This window comes from Chelonoidis abingdonii, chromosome 23 (assembly GCF_003597395.2).
Source record: "Chelonoidis abingdonii isolate Lonesome George chromosome 23, CheloAbing_2.0, whole genome shotgun sequence".
Taxonomy (NCBI): domain Eukaryota; kingdom Metazoa; phylum Chordata; order Testudines; family Testudinidae; genus Chelonoidis; species Chelonoidis abingdonii.
This window is the reverse complement of record NC_133791.1, coordinates 23,320,762-23,338,645: the sequence shown is the minus strand read 5'-3', so window position 1 is coordinate 23,338,645 and position 17,884 is coordinate 23,320,762. Positions and strand designations below refer to the sequence as shown.

Below are 17,884 nucleotides of genomic sequence, written 5' to 3'. Positions count from 1 at the left end.
CCCACCCATTGGTACCCTAACCCTAGGGCGGGAAGCCCTACCCTTAGGACCCCTTAAACTAGAGTGAGAAGCACTAATCATAGGAATTCTTATCCTAGCTCCAAGTGCCCTTCCCATAAGAAACCTAACCCTAAGCCCCCCTTGCACCCCTACAGCTAGGATGTAGTTATCTGTGCCCTCCACCAACCCACTTAGCCCGGCCTGGACACCTCCAGCCAGGTCGAAGGTATCTGTGTCTCCCACAACCCTCTAAACCCCTAGGGAACCCTACAGTCTGGACATAGGAATCTGTGTCCCCCAGGAAGTCCCTAAGCTCCCTCAAGAACCCTACAGCCTTGATGTAGGTTCTTGGCCCCCTAGAATCCCCGTAAGCCCCCGAAGAACCCCTGCAGCATTGAGGTAGGTATCTGTGCCCTCAACGAACCCTTAAGACCTCTGGGACCCCAACATATTGGACGTATGTATCTCTGCCCCCAATGAACCCCCTAAGCCTCCCCAGGTCCCCTGCAGCCGGGACAAAGTCATCTCTGTCCCCTACAGCCCCCAGTCACCTCGGGACACCTACAGCCTGAACATAGATATCTGTGCCCGTCCCGAAAACCTAAGCAGCCCCGGGACCCAAACAGCCTGGATGCAGGTATCTGTGCCCCCTACGAACCTATTAAGTCCACCAGGAATCCCTAGAGCCTAGATGTAGGTATCTGTGACCCTCACAAAACACCTAGGACCTCCCAGGACCCCTACAGTCTACAGATAGGTATCTGTGCCCCCCTTAAACACCATACACCGTCCCGGGACACTTCCAGCCTGGAAATAGGTATCTGTGCCCCCCAAGAAACCCCAAAAGCCCCCCGGGACACCTGAACAATGGATGGAGGTACCCAGGCCCCCTCAAAAAACCTTAAGCCCCCCAAGGATCCTTACAGCCTGGAGATAGGTATCTGTGCCCCCTACCCAACCCCATAAGCCCTTCCAGGCCCCTCCAGCCACGAGGTAGGTATCTGTACCACCCCTAACCCCCTAAGCACCCCAGGAACCCATACAGACTGGATGTAGGTATCTGTGCCCCCCATAAATCCCCTGAGACCCCTGGGACCTCTACAGACTGGACGTAGGTATTTGTGCCCCCTACAAACACCCTAAGCCCCCCAGGGACCCCTACAGCCTAGACGTAGGCATCTGTGACCCCCACTACCCCCTAAGCCCACCCGTCATGCCTACAGAATGGAGGTAGATTTCTGTGGCCCCCACAAAACCTTTAAGCCTCCCAGGACCCTTCCAGCCTTGACAAAGTTATCTGTGCCCCGTATAAACCCCCTAAGATGTCTGGGACCCCTCCAGTCTGCATGTAGGTATCTGTGCCATCCTCCGAACCCCTAAGACCTCCCGGGACACCTACAGTCTGGTGGTAGGTATCTTGGCCCCCCACAAACTCCCTAAGGCCCCCAGGGAACCCTACAGTTGGAGACAGGTATCTGTGCCCCCCCAAAAAACCCTAAGCCCCACAGGGACCCTTCCAGCCTGGATATAGGTATCTGTGACCCCAGGAACCCCCTAAGCCCTCCAGGGACCTCTACTGCCTGGACGTAGGTATCTATGACCCCCATAACACCCTAAGATGCCCTGGGACCCCTACAGCCTGGATGCTGTTATCTGTGCCCCAATGAACCACCTAAGATCCCCAGGGACTTCTCCTGCCTGGACATAGGTATCTTTGCCACCCAAACCCCCTAAGACTCCCTGGGACCCCTGCAGACTGGATGTCGGTATCTGTGCCCCCCATAATCCCCCAAAGCCCCCAAGGGACGATCCTGCCTGGACATAGGTATCTGTACACCCGACAAACCGCCTAAGCCCCTCCAAACCCCTCCAGCCTGGATGTCAGTATCTGTGCCCCACACAAAACCCTTAGGCCTCCAGTGACCCCTATAGTCTCGACATAGGTATCTCTGCCCCCACAACCCCCCAAAGTCCCCCAGCAACCCCTCCAGCCTGGACAGAGGTATCTGTGACCCCCACGAACTGCCTAACCCCCTGGAACTCATGAAGCCTGGATGTAAGTATTGCTCCGGGACCCCTACAGCATGGACCTAGGTATTTGTGCCCTCCACAAACCCCCTAAGTCCCCCAGGGACCCCTCCAGCCTGGATGTAGGTATCTGGGCCCCGAAAAAACCCCTAAACCTCCTCCCACCCCAATCACATCCCATCACCCCAATGACACCTCCTCCCACCCCAATGACACCCCTTCCCCCCAATGACACCTCCTCCCACCCCAACGACCCCAATGACACATCCTTACACCCCAATCACATCCCATCACCCAATGACACCTCCTCCCACCCCAATGAGACCCCATCACCCCAATGACACCTCAATGACACCTCCTCACACCCCAATGACACCCCAATGACACCTCCTCCCTCCCCAATCACATCCCATGACCCCAATGACACCCCTTCACCCCAATGACACCCCATCACCCCAATGACACTCCAATGACACCTCCTCCCACCCCAATGAGACCCCAATCACCCCAATGACACCTCCTCCCACCCCAATGACACCCCATCACCCCAATGACACCTCCTTACACCCCAATGACACCCGATCACCCCAATGACACCTCCTAACACCCCAATCACCCCAATGACACCCCATCACCCCAATGACACCTCCTTACACCCCAATCACATCCCATCACCCCAATGACACCTCCTCACACCCCAATCACCCCAATGACACCTCCTCACATCCCAATGACACCCCTTCACCCCAATGACACCCCAATGACACCTCCTCCCACCCCAATGACACCCATTTACCCCAATGACACCCCAATGACACCTCCTCACACCCCAATCACATCCCAGCACCCCAATGACACCTCCTCCCACCCCAATGAGACCCCATCACCCCAATGACACCCCCTCACACCCCAATCACATCCCATCACCCCAATGACACCTCCTCCCACCCCAATGAGACCCCCCAATCACCCCAATGACACCCCATTACCCCAATGACACCCCAATGGCATCTCCCCCCACCCCAATGAGACCCCAATCACCCCAATGACACCTCCTCCCACCCCAATCACATCCCATCACCCCAATGACACCTCCTCCCACCCGAATGACACCCCATCACCCCAATGACACCTACTCACACCACAATGACACCCCAATCACCTCAATGACACCTCCTCACACCCCAATGACACCCCTTCATGCCCCATTCACACCAATGACACCTCCTCCCACCCCAGTGACACCCCAATCACCCCAATGACACCTCCTCACTCTCCAATGACACACCATTACACCCCATCACCCCATGACACCTCCTCCCACCCCAATGACACCTCCTCACACCCCTTCACGCCCCATTCATATACCATTACACCCCTTCACCCCAATGACACCTCCTCACACCCCAGTGACACCCCATCACCCCCATAACACCCCTTCACGCCCATTCACACACCATTACACCTGAATCACACCGCAATCACACCCACCAAGGGGATACGGGGAGATGAGGGGATCTGGGAGGAGGAGGGGGCAGGTGAGGGATGGGGAGGAGCTGGGGCAGGAGGGGTGAAGGGGATATAGGGAAATGAGGGGATTTGGGAGGAGGAGGGGGGAGGTGAGGGATGGGGCGAGGAGCTTGGGCAGGAGGGGTAAAGGGGATACAGGGAAATGAGGGGATTTGGGATAGGGGGCTCATGTCCCCGGGGGAGGGGTTAGGGGGCTGAAGTGGTTTCAGAGGAGGAAACTGAGGCACAGAAACCAGGCAGGGGAAGCAAAGCTGAGGGGGGGAATAGCTGAGGAAACCCCCGTAACCTACTGTCCCCAGTCCCGGCAGGGGTCACCCATCCTCCTCACTGCGTTTTTGGCTGCTCCCCTGGCAGCATCCATCACCAACGCTCTCTCTGACACTCACTGTTGCACAGACGGAGGGCAGGTCCCAGCTTGTATTTCTCACCCCACACTGGCAGCTCTGAGGTTCTGCCTCCTCCCTCCACAGGGGTAGAAAGCACAAGACCCTCCGTTTACCCCGCCACCCACAAAGGCCCATCAGTCATGGAGGCAAAGACACCCTCCCTCCCTCACCACCTTCTCCTCAATCCCACCACCGGCTCAGCGCCTGGCCCTGCTGTGACATCGCAATGCAAACCTAATGCAAGAGGGTACCTGCAAAAATCCTGGGATCGCTCCCCTCCAGCACAGTACGTGCGGAGTAGCCTGCCCCCTCTTCCCACATGTTTAGTAGTGTGTGATGGAAAAAAGCCTGTTGAGACAGTACAAATGGAGAAACGCATCTTTCTATTCATTATTACAGAGATGAAGGGGCACTGTTAGACAAACGTGCATTGGAGTTAGAGCTGCCAGAATGCACAGTTCACCACCGCACATTTTTATTTAAAAAAACCCTACGAGCCTATCCCAATACATCCTTACTCCTTAGAGTAGGCTGCCCACGTGATACGCATGACTGAGATACTGAAGAACTTAGCTTTATATGTAGTTACAATTTTCTGTATTGTTCCCTGGTGAAGGGTTAAAAACCATGTGCATTTTATGTAACAACCTGGTATACGGACTGTGCCAGCTTTTTTCCAGTCCCAAAGTCCAGAGTTTGGTCTGGAAACCAGAGGCCTAAACTCCAAATAGTAATTAGCTAAGAGAAAGCTGGGGTAAACAGATCATCATGTTTTGCTAAAATAGGCCTGCTCAGCAAATTGCCAGGTGCTGGAGCTAAGAACTAAAGAATTGCGTCGTATTCAAAGTTGCAAATTGAACAAAGGATCCCTGTTCCTATTGTGTCAGTCTCTCCTGTAGGGAACGTTCTTCCCATGAATCCAACCTTGAGTTTATGAAAAGTTGGTACATGTCAGTATAAGATATGGCATCCTTCCACCTCCCTTCCCAGGGACCAATGCCTGCCTTAAAACACAAAGGGGACAATCTGTATTGCCATATACTTTCACTGTTTCTTTGCTTTCACCCCTAGGAATGTACGTGTTGGACAATCAAAGGAGTTGCTCCGTTCCTATGGACCCCAAATCAGAATTCAACAAATATATTTTATACTAACATTTCATCCAAGTATTAATTAAATGTTAACTTGCTAACTTGAGATCATGGGCGGAGACATTATGTAACCTGTTAACCACTGGCTAATGTGCTATCTTGTCCTGCTGCAAAACCTATCCCAGGGTGCGGAACTGCCAACCCCGTCACTTTCCCCCACACATGGAAAATCCATATATTCTATTGTAATCAATTGACTGATAGTATCTCTGAGCCCAATAAGCCAGGTGACACTCCGTCAATGCTGTGTGTAATAAACTCCTATGCTTGACCTCTACACTGTGTGGATTTAGGTCCTTCACCTGCTGTGACTGTTGTGCCTCAACCGTGCTTGTTTCCCTCTCTGTAATAGGTTAAGGGTTACATTCTCCTCCCTGGCACAAAAGCCTCTTTCACAACCCCCTCGGGGAAACAAATCCATGAGCCTTTTGCCCAGGTCTTAGTTACTTACTGTGCAATTCTCTTCTTGGATCATCAGAGACAATACTGACCTAAAACAACTGAGCAGCAGCGTGATTGTGTGCAGTCACTTCAATTAGTTGCACAACTTGGTAAACTAGCCCCCATCCCATTTCCGACTGGAGATTTAACAACAGTTGCTAGTATGTCCAAGACCTGGGAGTGGTCTCTCCTAGTGACTGAACTGAATTTGAAGTTTCTCCATGTTGTCATGGAGGGAGCAGAGAAAAAGCAAACACAAAATAAGAAATATTTCAGTAAATGTGCATTTTCTCAAAGTCCCCAATAAACCTGAGCCACAGTTTGGCAAATAAAATTAATATCTGCTTATGTGACCCAATCTCCTTTAAGAGGAAAAATCCACATCACACAAGATACAGCCAGTTCCATAGAACTAGGAATTCCAGAGCAGGTTAAATATGACGACTCAGAATCAGGACAAGAGATTCTCCCATTGCATTCTCCTCTGAGCCGTTCAAACCTCCTTCTCTCATTATCATCAAGTCATATTATTTACACAAGTTCTAGCATCGTGGTAATGGAAAAAACCAAACCAAACCAACCAGCTAGCCTCCCCATCTGCAAACAATCCCATCTCAGTAGGAAGAGTCCTACAACAGGCTTTGCCAACCATTGGCTGTGAGGATGTTGTTCTGGCGAGACCCAACTGAGAGTGCCAATTCAGGACCAATTGCTCAAACAGGGCAGTCACAGCCCAAGGCTGGGGTTTTTCCACCTCTAAGACAAAACAAACCAGTCAGACAAAAATGACTTTGGTTTCACCCCACTGGCTAACCAAAAGTCACACAAGCAATTTCCTTAAACACTCCAGTCTCCCAGTATCACCACCAATCCCACTCGTCCTGGGGATGAATGGTTATGAAAACCAACACCCCAGTAAAAGAAAAAGGTTCTCTCGATCCCAAAGAATCAAGCCCCAGACCCAGGACAATATACACATTAGATCTTACCCACAAATCACGCTCTTGCCAATCCTTTAGAATCTAAAATCTAAAGGTTTATTCACAAAAGGAAAAAGATAGAGATGAGAGCTAGAATTGGTTAAATGAAATCAATTACATAAAATGATGGCAAAGTTCTTAGTTCAGGCTTGTAGTAGTGATGGAGTAAACAGCCGGTTCAAATCAAGTCTCTGGAGTACATCCCCTGCTGGGATGGGTCATCAGTCCCTTGTGCAGAGCTTCAGCTTGTAGCAAACTCCCTCCAGAGGTAAGAAGCAGGATTGAAGACAAGATGGAGATGAGGCCTCTCCGCCTTATATAGGTTTTTCCAGGTGTAAGAACACTCCTTTGTTCCTAATGTGGAAAGTTTACAGCAAAATGGAGTCTGCAGTCACATGGGCCATTTTCTGCACACCCTGCTGAGTCACAAGGCGTATCCGCCTCCTCTCAATGGGTCAGTTGTGTAGCTGATGGTCCTTAATGGGCCATCAAGCAGGCTAAGCAGGGCTAACATCAACTTGTCTGGGATCTTTCCCAGTAACACAGCACAAGTTTGAAATACAGACAGTATACAGTCAATATTCATAACTTCAAATACAAAAATGATACAGACATACAGACAGCATAATCATAACCAGTAACCCGTAACCTGGTCTTAGACACCTTATATGACCCCCTTTACACAGGATTTGGTGCCACTACAGGACCTTGGTTGCAACCCATGTTCTATATGGTCCCAGTTTATATCAATAACGTCACATTGGCAAACTGGAATTTCAACTCCAAATGATCTCACTGTATTTGAGGTCCATCCAGGTTTGTGACACTTTCATCTCAGGCCCTAAATTACTGTTTAGGAGCAAAGAAAACAAATTGGGAACCACAAACAGAGGGCTGAAAACCCTGAATGATAGGACACATTGAGTGGTGGAACTGTAGAAAGTAGAGAAGATAAATTCTAGCAGGTGTCACGGAGCCACCAGGTGATGCTCTGGAACTGCTCCCTATGAAACCGGTCAGGACTCTGGGGAAGCCTCCTCCCTCTGAGCAGACTGTCTCCAGGGCAAGAAGCTTACGCAGCTTCCACCTTCCTGGGTCTGACTCCAGAGCATTCAGCATCCCCTGCCCCACCATGCGCTTCCCACAGCGAGTCCGCACAGGTGGGGTCCTGGGGAAGCCACAGGGTCCTGCACCCCAATTTTGCAGTCAGACATGACTCTCAGCTAGACAGTAAAACAGAGGTTTATTAGATGACAGGAGCATGGTCTAAAACAGAGCGTGTAGGTACACAGAACGGGACCCCTCGGCCAGGTCCATTCTGGAGAGGCAGGAAGACCAGAGCCTCATCTGGCTTCACTCAATTTCCCCAGCCATCTCCAAACTGAACCTCCCTCCAGCCTCTCACCCAGCTTCCCCCCAGCTCCTCCCCCAGACTTTGTCCAGTTTCCCGGGCAGAGGTGTCACCTGGCTCCAACCTCCCTCCTGAGTCCTCATGTTACATGCTCAGATAGCTTCCCTCAACAAAAGTCTCCCATCCCCAATGCAGCCAGTCCCAATAAACCTCCCCTGCTACCTTCCCAGGTCAATACTTCCCACTCCCTGCTGTGCCACAGGCACCCACTCAGTATTCAAAGAAAACAATGAGAACATTCCCACTTCGTCGCAGTCACACACCCCTATTCCCACCACCGAGGTATTGGTGCAGCACACAGCGAAACTGAGGCACACACAGTATTCATGTAAAACTCACATAGGCTCACACACAGCATAACAAGGGAAAATCCCCCCTTCATCACACCCTCTATCCCCGCTCCTTCTCTGTTATATTTACTTGAGAAAAAAGGGTACAAGACACAACTGCTATTCAGCAGAACCCAGTGCAATCTGGGAACGAGGCAATCTGTACCTAATGGGGGAACCTGGTGACTAACAATCACTGCAGTGGGAGGAAAAGTATAAACGTGATGCTCCAAAATTGGTTAGACTAGGAAAAGTGATGGAGGTTGTGTCCAGTGGTGAGGGAGCTGAGATGCCACAAATGCTGCCTTAAAATTCACTACGCTGGAATTAGGAAAAGCGGGGAAAAAAATCTTTCCTGAGTCGTAGACAAGATTTTCATGGTGTTTATCTCCCTTGCACCTTCTCTGGTGATACATAAGAGTCACGGAATTCATAGGGTTTCTCCCCTGTGTGGATCTTCTGATGTGTAATAAGGCCAGATTTCCGAGCCAAGGTTTTCCCGCACTCGCAGCATCCATAGGGTTTCTCTCGTGTGTGGATTCTCTGATGGCAAGTAAGGTGTGAGCTGTCAATGAAGGTTTTCCCGCACTCACGGCATTTGTACGGTTTCTCACCTGTGTGGATCCTCCAATGTTTTATAAGGGCTGAGTGCCAAGAGAAGGTTTTCCCACACTCATAGCATTTATAGGGTTTCTCCCTTGTGTGACTCCTCTGATGCGCAATGAGATTTGAATGCTGAGTGAAGGTTTTGCCGCACTCACAGCATCCATAGGGTTTCTCCCCTGTGTGGATACTCTGATGGCGAATAAAAGTTGAGCGCTCAGTGAAGGTTTTCCCGCACTCGCAGCATCCATAGGGTCTCACTCCGGTGTGGATTCTCTGATGGTGTGAGTGTCTCCTGAACTTTTTCCCACTCTCAAAGCCCATGTTATTTCTCTCTCCCGTAAGGATTCTCTGCTGGGCCGTGGCTTCCTTGAGGTCTTTGTGAGTTTCCCGATAATTAACGGATATTCCAACTTTCTGCGCTGGTTGGTTTCCCTGCCACTTCTCTGGCCTGTGCTGCCCCTGAGAGCCTTTTCCCTGCTCACAACTCATGGACACACTCCCTTTGCATCTTTGCAACAATGCCCCACGTGCTTCCACTTGCTCCTCTTCCTGCTGAGGCGTCTGCTCCATAGTCTCTCTCACCATCCCCTCACCTGCTGGGACAGAAAAAGGAAAACCTCACAAACCGGAAGGGAAAAGGGGGGAACAAGCCAAGACAGTAGCTAGAGATGGGGAAATTCAGTCCCTGATTTTTCTCCAACGGGGAGAGAGGAGAGGATCAATTCTGCGTCCATTTCCCACCCAAACACTCAGAGAGAAGGAAGTCTGGGGAGGGAACTACTGCCAGGAATTAGGATGGGTAGGAAGCCATAACAGTATCTGCCCTGAGGATAGGACACCTGCTGAGGACCACTCTGAACCCAGAGACCTCACAAGGTCTTTTCTGGGAATCCCAGCTGTTTCCTTCAAACACTGAGTAGGTTTAATGATCCCTCACCCATGCAGCTGCCTCTCAGGATCTCTATTTCCTCTGAGCTCTGGAGATCTGGGGCCCACGGCTTTTCCCCTCGTTCCACCTGGGAGATGACATCGGGTTTGGGAAGTGGGAACCCTGCTCAGGGCAAAGAAAACCAGTGAGATCAGGTAACACGCAAAAGAAGAAGTTACTCAACTTGTGCAGTAACAATGGTTCTTTGAGATGCGTCTCCCTATGAGTGCTCCACTGTAGGTGCTAGCATGTTAAAAATAGCTGTGTAGACTGGTGGCTTTCCACACTACTGCGCCCCTTTCAGGGGTCTGATTTGTCTTGCGTACCTCCGAGTTACACCTCATTTAAAAACTACTTGCTTACAAAATCAGATATAAAATACAAAAGTGTCACTGCACTCCATGAATTGCTGACTTGCTCATTTTTACCATATCGTTATAAACTAAATAATTGGAATATAAATATTGTACTTACATTTCAGTGTATATTATATAGATCAGGATAAACAAGTCATTGTATGCAATTTTACTGACTTGGCTAGTGATTTTGCTGTAGCAACTCTGGAAGACCTCTGCCTACCCCAGGGGTACACATACTGCTGGTGTAGAGACTGCAGCTCAGGCTTAAGAGACTGAGCTCCAGCTCAATCTACAACATATTTGCAGTTACATACAGGCCGCCAAGACCAGTCTGGGGACCCAGATTGGGAGGGTCTCTCCCAAAGGCAGTGCAGATATCCCAATATGTGCTACTTCCGAGGCTTTGCTGTTTGGAAGGGTGTTCCCCACAGCTCCATCACTCTGAGACAGGTCATTCTGCAGGCAGCACCCCTTTGTGTCATGATGGCACCTCAGCAAGTCTCAGTGATTTCAGACTCCATATAAACACCGTCTCTTCTGGGGTGCTGCAGCCAGTAGGTATTTACAGCCACATGAGAGAGGCTTTGCATTGTCCAGTGTGCTGCATTCATACGCGGACAGTTCTCTATTTGTTTCCATGAATATGGAGACAGGCCTATGCTACTTCAACAGGAATTACATCCCCATCCCAGGAGAGGAATTCACTCCTTCACACCCAGTGACTAACAAAGCACATTGAGAGGGAAGCTGACCCATGCATATTTTTAATTAAAAAAACCTACTAAATAAAGCCCCCATTCTCCAGAGGGAGACAAGGTCAAAGTGAAGGGCTAGGAGCATAAAATCATAAAATCACAGAAACACACGGGGTGAAAGGACCTCAAGGTGTCAGTCCATCCTCCAGCCGTGAGGCAGGACCAAGTATACCAGACCATCAGTTTAACTACTTCAAAACCTCCAGTGACCAGGATTCCACAACATCTCTTGGCCCGTATTACACAGGAGGTCAGACTAGATGACCGAATAGTTTCCCTTGCCCTTAAAATGTATTGATTCACAGAAGGAAGGACTAAGGACATGCCATTGTGTGTTGTGTCCCTCAGATGTGAACACCAGCATTTATTCACAGGCACTCCAGCAGCGTGCACTGTGCCAGCTGTAGCTTTACATGAACAGTGGAGGGACTAGCTTGGCAGAGCTGTGACACCAAGAGAGGTGTATGTGAAACTGGAAGGAAGAGGTATTCCTCATTTCAGTGCGGAGTGGTGTAGGCAGCATCAGTAAAGGCGTACAAGGGTGTGTTCTTGCCACAAGGTTTGTCAGCAGGCTGGAGCCATATGTGCCTGGGGTCCCTGGGGCTCAGTGAGGGGTAAGTGAAGGCAAGGACTCAGAAGGAATCCTCATTGGAAGGGTAAAGGAGTGGTGACATTATGAAAGTCCAAGATGGATTGTGTGCAGTAGGCTCAGGATCTGAGCGCAGGCCGGGGGGAGGCAGTTTCTGTTCCCTACATCGGACCTAACCCAAGTTTTGCCTTAGCAAAGAGACTGTGTCAGCGTTTGTGCTGTCCTGCGCCTGTGCTCTGCTCCCAAAGTGTTCTGTAGAGGGGAGGGCCGAGAGCTGGTCTGCGTCTCACTGGCCTTTCCGGGTGTCGCGGAAACAGGGCAATGCTGAGGGTGTACTGTGAACCTTAACTCTTCATTTCCCCTTCTAAGAACTGAAGGGACGGGAATCCTTACCCAGCGAGGTCACATTCTTGTAGTTCTCCTGCATGACGTCTCTGCAGAGGGCTCTCTGAGCGGGGTCCAGCAGAGCCCACTCTTCCCTGGTGAAATACACAGCCACCTCCTTGAAAGTCACCGGCCCCTGAAAGAGCCCCCCACTCTGCACCTGCTGCCCAGTGACAACCCCACTGTTCACAGGGGAGAGGGCCAATCACATGGAAGTCTGAGAGGCAGGCAGGCAGGATCCCACTCCCTCCCCATCAGAGCAGCCAGGAGGCATCAGGGGGAGGGGAGAGAGAGAGAGAGAGCCCCTCGCCCCTTCCAGCAGACAGAGATGGGAGGGGTCTGAACATTCAACACTCACCTACCTGCCAGAGGCTGATACAGGTGATGGAGCCCCCAGCAGGGTCCAGGGACAGGCCCCCTGGCAGAAACCCCAACAGCCTCCCCAGTGCCAGCAGTTGGATGGGATGGGATGGGGTGGGGTGTCTTCCCCGGGCCTCACTGGGGGTTGCCCGCTGACTAGTAGATTCAGACTCCAGTATTGAAGGCTGGTACATTTCCCCAGCCCAGTCCAGGAGGGTGGACAAATTAGGGAATTTCCACCCAGAAATCCCTTGGATCTGTTGGTAGAATCTAGGCACCACCGTAAACAAATCCCAGCTGGTTTGTCACACCCTCTCCCTCTCCCTTTCTCCACCCTGGGTATTTCCTGCCCCCACACACCTCCTGACCACCCCCAGAAGCACCCACCTCCTATGGTTTTACTGTCCTTCTGCCGCCAACAGGAGCCCACTGTGCCGAAGTGGGAAGGTTTTAATGTTGTCTCTGAATACTGTGTGGGTGCCTCAGTTTCCCCTATGCCCTTCTTAAGTATCTAGGTGTGGGGACCAGGGTGTGTGATTGTTGCAGAGCCCTAGAGACCGGTGTGATGGTGTCTGCACAGAGAATGGCCAACACCCTGTCTCCCTGTAACTGATGGCCTGGGCCCCTCCTCCCCTGCAAGGTGCCAGCTGAAGGTGTTGGAGAACAAAGAGATCAGGTGGTCTCCTGGCCCGGGAAAAAGACAAAGGCCAGAGGAGGGGCTGGAGGGAGTTTCAGTTTCAAGCTGGCTGGGGAAATGGAGGGAGGCCCAGAACTGGGCTCTGGGCTCCCTAACCCTCCCGTGATGGTCCTGACTTCGGGCTCCTGTTTCCTGTACCTAGACGCTCTGGTCTGGACCGTATTCCTGATGTCTAAGAAACCTTCTGTTTTACTGGCTGGCTGAGAGTCACGTCTCACTGCGGAGTTGGGTGCAGGGCCCTTTGGCTTCCCCAGGACCCCGCCTGGGCAGACTCGCTGTGGGAAGCCACTGTGTGGAAGGGGCTGCTGTGAATGCTCAAGGTCAGACCCAGGAAAGTTGAAGGCCTGGTGACAGTCTGCTCAGAGAGAGGAGGCTCCCCCAGAGTCCTGACTGCCCTCGTATGGAGCAGTTCCAGAGCATCGCCTGGGGACTCCATGACAACTGACAAATTAGGGAATTGCCACCCACAAATCCCATGGGGCTGTTGCTAGAATGTAGGCACCACCGTAAACTAATCCCAGCCGGTTTGTCACATCCTCTCCCCCTCCCTTTCTCCACCCACCTCCTATGGCTTTACTGCCCTTCTGCCGCCAACAGGAGTCCACCAGCAACTCCCCGATAATCCCAACCTGAGCTGGCCCCACGGCAGCCATCTCTCTTCCCTGGGAGGATGGGACATGACACTGCAGCCTGTCAGGGCAAGAAGGAGACGTGTCAGAACAGGACAGTCACGTCACATCACAATTCCCCCCGGCTCTTTCCTCGCAGATGGATGTTCTCGACTGTCATGCAAATAAGAGAAATATTCAAAACACAATTAGTAATGGGGGGGGACACGGGACTTTAACTACCCAGATACCTGTTAGAAAAAGAATTCAAACAAACAAAGTGTCTAATGAGCTCTTGGAATGTGTTGGGGACACCCGTTTGCTTCAGAAGAAAGACGTAGTAACCAGGGGGACGGGCATTTCAGGGTTGATGCTGACTAACCAGTGGGAGGACAGGAGAATGGACTGTGAAAAGGCTCCATACTGCCACTGACTCATGGACGCTGTGACACTACTGAGTCAGGTGGTCTTGTCACCTGATACTCAACATTACCTGGGACTTCTTGTAACTTTCCATGGGAAGGGAAAGGTGGGGCAGGGGGTCAAGTTTGGGAAACAAAAGATTCCCATCTTGTGTAAATCCCATTTAAGGGTGGAGAGAAAGGCAAACGAGACTCCTCTTTTCTGTGGCCTGTCTGCCCAAGAAGAAAGACTGCTAAAGCCACCTGAAGCCAAGGCCAGCAGGGAGTCCAGACGGAGACAGGGGTCCAGTCTGAACAGAAACGTAACTGGAACTCTGAAGCACAGAAACTTTGCAACCTGCCTCATAACATTTAGGGTAAAAAATTACATTGTGTAACCTGTTTTTAAGTAGATTGAGCTTAACTTGTGTATTCTGCTTTGTTCTGTCTGTTCTCTCTTACATTCACTTAAAATTCCCCTTTTGTAGTTAATAAACTTCTTTCTTGTTTATAATATAACCCAGTTTATGTAATTTCTAATGGGGGGGAAGAGGAGAAGTTGTGCATATCTCCCTCCACATTGATGGAAGGGGTGATTTTCATAAAACCTTTGGGTCTGTACCCCTTAAAGGGAGTGGGCACCAGAGTGTTGGGGTAAGACCCTAAAGCTGAATATTTCCAGAATGGATCTGTCTCTCTGTGAAGCTGGGCGTGGCTCTGCCGCGTGCTTGGCTGGAAGAGGCTCGTGAGCCTAATCTGGCCAGGTAAAGGGCATCCAGGCTGGCAGATCACGCTGCCTCAGTGGCACCCCAGCACGTCAGGTGACACCCCAAAGGGCCAAACCCATCACAGCAAGGTGCCATGTGAACAAAATTCTAAGGAGAATAGAGCTCAGGAGAGCTGGCAGTTTCTCAGAGACAGGACTAAAGGAGCAACAGCAAACGATCCCAATGTGAAGGAAGGACAGAAAGAATAGTAAGCTGCCAGTACAGCTCCATTATGCGCTCTTTAACAATGAGACAATAAAAAGAATCCTACAAAAATTTCAATCATAGACAAATTCCTATGGGTGAGTACAAAAGAACAGCACAAGCATAGAATCACATTGCAACAACACATCATCATTAGGATAAAACTAACCTGTCTCACGAAGGTCTAAACCCAGCTCACGTTCCCTATTAGTGGGTGAACAATCCAACGCTTGGTGAATTCTGCTTCCTAATGATAGGAAGGGACCTCGAGAGGTCTCTAGCCTAATTCTCTGCACTCATGGCAGGACTAAGTATTAGCTAGACCATCCCTGAGAGGTGTCTTATCCAACCTGCTCTTAAAAATCTCCAGTGATCGATATTTCACAACCTCCCTAGACAATTTATTAAAGTGCTTAACCACCCTGACAGTTAGGAATTTTTTCCTAATGTCCAACATAAACCACCTTTGCTGTGTCAAAGTTAGACTCAGAACTCACAGTTTGTCAGACCACTCGGTTTTATTAGCACAGCTCTCTGCTACTAACACCCAGATAATGTGAGCACCATGCAAGACACAAACTCTTATTTATACAGATAAAAGGGCGAGAACTGAACAAGATAACAAAGGAAGCAGAACGTGATAAGTTTACCTGGGCTAGCCATGCATATCTTATTTCCTTACTAACTATTACCGATCTTCTCTTAATGTTTCACCATTAACACCATTGTTTATGCCTAATGTTTCTTTTCCTGGCACCTGTATTTCAACATTTCTCAATTCTACTTAAAGGTACATACAACATTTCTTTAATCCAGTCTTATTTTTTCAATATAATTCATTCTACTTTCACAGCTGCAATTTAAGCCCATTGTCCTTGTCCTTGTCCCATCCTGAGACGTTAATGAGAATAATTTTTCTCCCTCCTCCTTGTAACAACCTTTTACGCGCTTGAAAACTGTTATGTCCCCTCTCTTCTCTTCTCCACATTAAACACGCCCAAGTTTTTCAATATTCCCTCATAGACTTTTCAACATTTTTGTTGCTTTTCTCTGAACTTTCTCCAAGTCTTTCCTGAAATGTGGCACCCAGAACTGGACACAATACTCCAGCTGAGGCCTAATCAGCACAGAGGAGAGCAGAAGAATGACTTATTCTGTCTTGCTTACAACACTCCTGCTAATATAGCCCAGGATCAAGTGAGCTTTTTTTTGCAACAGGGTTACTCTGTTGACTCATATTATCTTGTGATTCACTATGACCCCCAGCTCCCTTTCGGCAGTGCTCCATCCTAGGCAGCCATGTCCCATTCTGTATGTGTGAAACTGATTGTTCCTTCCTAAGTGGAGCACTTTCCATTTGTCCTTATTTGGTCAGAGAAGGGCAATTAAAATGATTAGGGGTTTGGAACGGGTCCCATATGAGGAAACATTAAAGAGGCTGGGACCTTTCAGCAGAAAAGAGAAGACTAAGGGGGGATATGATACAGGTCTATAAAACCATGAGTGATGTGGAGAAAGTGAGTAAGGAAAAGTTATTTACTTGTTCCCATATAACAAGAACTAGGGGCCACCAAATGAAATTAAAGGGTAGCAGGTTTAAAACAAATAAAAGCAAGTTGTTCTTCACACAGCGCACAGTCAACCTGTGGAACTCCTTGCCTGAGGAGGTTGTGAAGGCTAGGACTATAACAGGGTTTAAAAGAGAACTAGATAAATTCATGGAGGTTAAGCGCATTAATGGCTATTAGCCAGGATGAGTAAGGAATGGTGTCCCTAGCCTCTGTTTGTCAGAGGGTGGAGATGGATAGCAGGAGAGAGATCACTCCTTTGGGGCACCTGGCACTGGCCACTGTGGGCACACAGGATGCTGGGCTGGATGGACCCTTGGTCTGACCCAGTACGGCCGTTCTTGTGTTCTTAAATTTCTTCCTATTTACTTCAGACCATTTTGTCCAGATCATTTTAAATTTTAATCCTATCTTCCAAAGCACCTGCAACCCCTCCCAGCTTGGTGTAGTCCACAAACTTTTTAAGTGTCCTCTCTGTGCCATTATCTAAATCACTGACGAAGATATCTAACAGAACCGGACCCAGAACTGATCCCGGTGGGACCCCACTCGAGATGCCCTTTCAGCTTGAGTCTCAAACACTGAGAATCACTCTCTGGGGACAGTTTTCCAACCAGCTACGCACCCACCTAATGGTAGTTCCGTCCCAGCTGTACTTCTCTAGTTTGTTTAGGAGAAGCTCATGCAAGACAGCATCAAAAGCATTACTGAAGTCACAATATACCATGTCTACCGCTTCCCCTCTATCCACAAGCTTGTTATCCTGTCAGAAAAAAACACATTAGGGTGGTTTGACACAATTTGCTCCTGACAAATCCATGTTGACTGTTACTTATCACCTTATTATCTTCTAGGTGTTTGCTAACTGATTGCTTAATTATTTGTTCCATTATCTTTCCAGGGAATTAAAAGAAGCTGATTGGTCTATAATTCCCCAGGTTGTCCTTAATTATTCAGGTAATTATTATTAACGAAGAAGAGGAAGAAACAGACACCACAATAGGGAAAGAACTGGTTAAAAATAGGTAGATACATTGGATATATTAAAGTCAGCCATTAAATTCATCTTAGCTCAAGGAATTAGCAGACGCAATCTGGGAACCATTACCAATTATCTTTGAGAATGCCAGGAGAACGGTGAAGACTGGAGATGGAAAAACATTGTACCCATCTTTTAAAACAGAACTGGGGAATAAAGTCAAGCCTTCCTTAGATCCCTGAAATGAACAAATTATTATACAATCAATTTGTAAGCACCTAGAGGACAGGAAGGTGATAATTTAGAGCCAGCCTGGATTTCCAAATGCAAATAATGCCAAGTTAATCTCATTTCCTGCTTTCACAGAGGTATTGGATTTACGGATCCAGGGGACACTGTAGACAGGACATATCTTGATTTTAG

General features: G+C 49.4%; 1 protein-coding gene across 3 annotated transcripts; it reads right to left on the bottom strand.

The window, feature by feature from the left end:
* Positions 1–7,742: 7,742 nt before the first annotated feature.
* LOC116828016 (zinc finger protein 620-like) lies at positions 7,743–17,331 on the bottom strand. Of its 3 annotated transcripts, none has more exons than XM_075060185.1 (5): positions 17,112–17,331; positions 13,497–13,716; positions 11,887–12,013; positions 9,800–9,913; positions 7,743–9,458 (listed from the first exon to the last, which is right to left on the bottom strand). In XM_075060185.1, the coding sequence occupies exons 3-5, from the start codon at positions 11,918–11,920 to the stop codon at positions 8,641–8,643; spliced, it is 966 nt and encodes a 321-aa protein (XP_074916286.1). In that variant the 5' UTR covers positions 11,921–12,013; positions 13,497–13,716; positions 17,112–17,331; the 3' UTR covers positions 7,743–8,640. The 3 variants fall into 3 exon arrangements, with proteins under 3 accessions (XP_074916286.1, XP_074916287.1, XP_074916288.1); XM_075060186.1 differs by having other exon boundaries at positions 7,743–9,455; positions 17,112–17,326; XM_075060187.1 differs by lacking the exon at positions 9,800–9,913 and having other exon boundaries at positions 7,743–9,455; positions 17,112–17,325.
* Positions 17,332–17,884: the final 553 nt, after the last annotated feature.

What these genes read in the sequence shown, in the direction of transcription:
- LOC116828016 (XM_075060185.1), bottom strand. Translation starts at nt 11,920, where the DNA reads ATGCAGGAGAACTACAAGAATGTGACCTCGCTGG. An exon ending in CAAGAATGTGACCTCGCTGG is followed by an intron (nt 9,914 to 11,886) that starts GTAAGGATTCCC and finishes TGCCCTGAGCAG; the next exon opens with GGTTCCCACTTCCCAAACCC. An exon ending in CCTGAGAGGCAGCTGCATGG is followed by an intron (nt 9,459 to 9,799) that starts GTGAGGGATCAT and finishes TTTCTGTCCCAG; the next exon opens with CAGGTGAGGGGATGGTGAGA.